General features: G+C 35.6%; 1 protein-coding gene across 3 annotated transcripts; it reads left to right on the plus strand.

Moving 5' to 3' along the window:
* The first annotated feature begins 546 nt into the window (after positions 1-546).
* On the plus strand, positions 547-3,635 carry LOC128990438 (nudC domain-containing protein 2-like). 3 transcript variants are annotated; one of them, XM_054412800.1, is made up of 3 exons: positions 547-736; positions 2,836-3,042; positions 3,476-3,635. In XM_054412800.1, the coding sequence occupies exons 1-3, from the start codon at positions 665-667 to the stop codon at positions 3,575-3,577; spliced, it is 381 nt and encodes a 126-aa protein (XP_054268775.1). In that variant the 5' UTR covers positions 547-664; the 3' UTR covers positions 3,578-3,635. The 3 variants fall into 3 exon arrangements, with proteins under 3 accessions (XP_054268775.1, XP_054268774.1, XP_054268776.1); XM_054412799.1 differs by lacking the exon at positions 547-736 and adding an exon at positions 743-994; XM_054412801.1 differs by lacking the exon at positions 547-736 and adding an exon at positions 743-965.
* Positions 3,636-4,498: the final 863 nt, after the last annotated feature.

The following is a 4,498-nucleotide window of genomic DNA, read 5'->3' on the forward strand; positions in this document are numbered from 1 at the left end:
TTAAAGGGAAGCATTGCGATAGCATTCCAATTCCATTAATTTTTAACGATATTTTTCCGATATATCGATATTTTTGGTCCGATATTATCGGAATATCGATATTGAGGCTCCGATATTATCGTCGATATAAATATCGATATTTTCTTTCGATATCCCAACACTAATATGGGTGTCACTACTCACTAGCCAAAGTGCGCCGCAGTTCGCCAACTCGCCGCTAGAGTGTATTAGTGTGCAGCAGTTTACCTAGTTAGTATAGTAACCGCTAGGTGTCACTAAAACATAGAACATGTTAGTTTATTTATTTATTTGTAATATTAAATTATTCAGGCACAATAAACCGGTTTAACGATGACAAAAGAAAACTACAATCGATAAACTAAAGGTTTAAAGGACAATATTGCTATTTAAAGCCGTAGTAATTTGCTATGAATCCTCTGTATGCACCGACACTCGCAGGGAGTGTTGAGTAGCTAGAACATGACTACCGCACTTGGCTAGATCGTAGAACTCAATTAGAATAAGTAGATGTAAGATAATCACAGTGATATACTATTTGTTTGAAAAGCCGAGAGTCGCGTCCCCAACCGGGGATCGATGATTGGCTTATAAGAAATTGAACGTTATTGTCGACACTAGTGGGGTGACTAACTATCTGTGGAAAATGTCAATTTATAGGATGCTGATGCTATGCTATTCAGATTCTTCCAATTACTTATCTATCTCTAGTGATGTGGTGTGTACCTATTAACCTTCTCAATTAACAATTAGTTACCCTGTGTTTAACCTATTTTTTGTCATCATGTCATTAAGTCATTTTGACGAAAAAAGTGGAGTTGTATCCTTCAAAACAAGCTGGGGAACTTGGTGGCAAACAGTTGATGAAGTTTACATTTCAGTTGACTTGCCAAGTAACACAAAAGCGAAAAATGTTAAAGTGACTATTAAAACCAATAATGTCGAATGTATTGTATATGACAAAGTATTGTTCAAGGTGATATATGCTGATAACTTAGGTCTAGCCTAATCGTTAAGAAAAACAGTAGCCTACCCCAAGAAGACCTATGTAGCCTAATTTTACTTGAAATAGCAGGCTGTCCATAATAACGAACGTTTTTAACAATTTAAAGTAGGCCTAGGCCCAGCGTTTAGAACAATTACGATTTTATGTTACTTTATTGGCAAATATCCCATATAGGCTATAGGTCTAAGGAATAAGCTTTTATTGTTGTAGGTCTCGTGTAGGATCTGGGCCCCGGACCAATTTACTTTTTTTTTCGTTTCGAGGTCCCCAGAGGCCATAAGTTAAACATCATCTGTTCAGATTCATACAGCATGAATAATGGCAAAAAGTCCCAGGACAGATGAATAACTTATTTAAAAAAAATAGGCTTACATACTTAATAAAGATAAGGGCTGCACTTTACGTTAGGTCCTACACTTATTCGAATGAAATTATCAATCAATATATCGATTAATCGATATTTTCATTCGAATGAGTGTAAGACCTAAAGTAAAGTGCAGTTAAGATAAGCTACAAAACCTGGAACTAAGCTAAACTTAGGCTATGAATAAAACATACTCCCTTAAGTTACCGTACTTGTATTGGTTAGTCTGTGGCTAGGCCTACTGGTCATAAAAATTAGCCTACTCAGCAATAACTTAATAGGCCTACCATTGTGTAACGGGACGAAAAAAAAATCTTAATAGTAAGTTAGGCCTAACTTAATCAAGAGTTAATAAGATATGTGTACAGTACATCAAATTAACTTAACTTACATTAATTTTAATTAGCGAAATACATTGGCGAAAACCCAAACCGTAACTGATAACTAAATCAAAAATGGTGTAGCCGTTCAAAAATGTCTTGAATTTGCAATGCAATGCTACGATACCTTCAGAAGGTAAACCTTTGATTTAAATTTGCTTCTCGCATATCAGCGTGCTATGTGGTAAGCTCGTAGGTAGGGATGCTTACAACATTTGCTTCTATAAATCAGGCCTAATAAATTATTGTATTAATTCAACATAATTTTAAAAGAACTTTCTAAGTTAGATAATTTAACACTAGGCCCTAATACAGTATAGAGTCCTGCAAACTCGGCGTAATGTGGACTGGAAGGGTGCCGAGTTTGTGAATTGCCGGGTTATCGGGAACTAGGGTTAAAAATAAGAACAATATAATTGGTAAGCTAATTAACTACCTCTTTTATTTATATTTATATTACAAGTCAGTATTAAGTCATCAGATATAGTAAAACAAATCATTTGTACGAGCTGAGAATGATTTGACTTGAGCTGGTTTGAGTCCATGTTTAACTCGGACTCAAAAAATCACTAATTTTCTGAGCCAGATGATGGCCGAGTTATCCAGACTGCCGGGTTATCGAGTGCCGAGTTTGCAGGACTCTACTGTACCAAAACCCCGGTCTGACAGGCCCACGGGAATTTTCAAAAACGCATGTTGGCAACACTGTTTAGGCTACTTGGGAGATTCCATTCCCCCAATACCTTCCCCCCTTTCCTCTCCTACCTATTGATATATTGTTTGTTCATTTTGCATGGGTACCGTGACCTTGACAGGTTGTCTGTTCATAACATGCCTGTCTCAGAAGCCCATCGTTAGTGTATTTGAAAGCGGGGTCTCACAGGCCGAGGGTTTCGGTTTGTGTGTGTCTAAGCGGGGTCCATTATTTTTCAAATGAGGTCTCACAGACCGGGGGCTTTGGTTAACGTCAGCCTAGGTAGGGTTTCGGTATTAGTGTTAAGGCTAACTTACTTAAATATTTAATAAAAAATTAGTGTTAGGCCTATTTTTACTGGGTTTATTTTTAGGGTCATCTATACAAACCAATTCACCCTGATGACAGTGTGTGGACCATAGAAGATGGTTGTACTCTAAATATAGTTCTGTCTAAAGCGGAATATGACCAAAAAGATACTTTATGGGAATCCATTTTAAAGGACGGAAGCTACCAACCAGATCCTTTAACACTGCACGAGATGAGAAAGAAGCTTGATCTAGAAAAATTTCAGATTGAGGTATCTTAAGTTTTATTTTTTAAATGATATTCATCTATTTTGACCCCTGTTTCCATTCAACAGAAAACCAAGAAGAGGTTTGAAAACTTTGATTGGAAAACAACAATTTTTCAGTTTTATACAGTTTTTCGGGTTTTTAAGTTTTTTTATAAAACAGGAATATTGGATGACATTCTTAGTTTTAACTTTTACTTTGTATTTTTAATGTTTCAAGTCTAGACACTAAGATAAAAATATCGGGTCTTTTCTCATTACAGGCTGTTTTTACCTGCTAAAAGTTTACTTAGAATTTTTCATACCGTACATATTAAATAGGCCTATCAGATTTAAGGTTGAATAACTTATATTTAAATACACTTATAATGAAAATATGTAAATTGCAGTAAATTAACTTATACAGATTGTACAGTTAAATTTTGAAAACTTGTTTTAGAACCCTGGTATGGATTTCAGTCGAGCAAAACTCTCAAAAAGCTATGACCAAATGCCTGGAATGAGCGTGCAGAAAAATGAAGACACCACCACTAAAAACTAAGCATCTTACATCCATTTTATAATACTCATCATACATCATTAAAAACATTTTTTTATAATTACTGTTTCATTAATATCCGATTTAGGTTTCATATTTGAGTTAAGAAATTGCATGAATAATGCATTAAAACACTGCAACCACTTCTCAATCCAGGCCTTTAAAGCCAGCAATGTAGTAAGTCTTAGTTAGTCGTATGTCTACAAAATATCTACAAAGTAGCTTTTTTTCAAGATCACTAATTATGATCATCATCATCATCTTTATTTTATAAAATGCACAGATTGGTACATGAAATTGTGTCAACATAAGTTTTCTTATCTAGATTGCTAAAACTAGTGAATTACAGTAGTCCATAACAGATAATAGCTATATCTATTGTAAGAAAGGGAATTAACCCTGTACCCACGGTGCTCATCTACGCAACACTGTTCACATTACACTTAGTCGACCAGTTGGTGTGAACAGAAACACCCTGTATATTCATTTTACATGCATACTTGATGTACAGTAGGTATCAAGATTCCTGATCAACATAACAATAGTGTTTTCCTCAAGCTTGAGTATATGAGGTGGTAGACCGCTATCAGAGAGCGTGTTACAAAATTCGGCCAGATAACAATTTTGCCCAACGTCGTTTTCCGTAACCATTTTATTGCTGCTTAAATATTGTTGGTACTGGCCAGGAATGTTGTCCATGTTTGCGCTACAGTATTCATTTCTAAAGTCTTCATTTTTCACACACAATATGGCACGGTCAATTATGTCATTGCTCTTAATGATTGCATACATGTTCTCGTAAATATCAGCAACAGGATTGTCCAATTATTACAGGATCATATGATACTCACCTGCGACTTAAGTGTTGGAGGTAGTTGACGTAGTGCAGGCTACAGTTGCGTTACTTCCCTCGATAAACGTTTG

Source organism: Macrosteles quadrilineatus, unplaced genomic scaffold, assembly GCF_028750875.1.
Source record: "Macrosteles quadrilineatus isolate MER2022 unplaced genomic scaffold, UCM_ALF_1.0 Scaffold_3__2_contigs__length_128488019, whole genome shotgun sequence".
In the NCBI taxonomy this organism is placed as follows: domain Eukaryota; kingdom Metazoa; phylum Arthropoda; class Insecta; order Hemiptera; family Cicadellidae; genus Macrosteles; species Macrosteles quadrilineatus.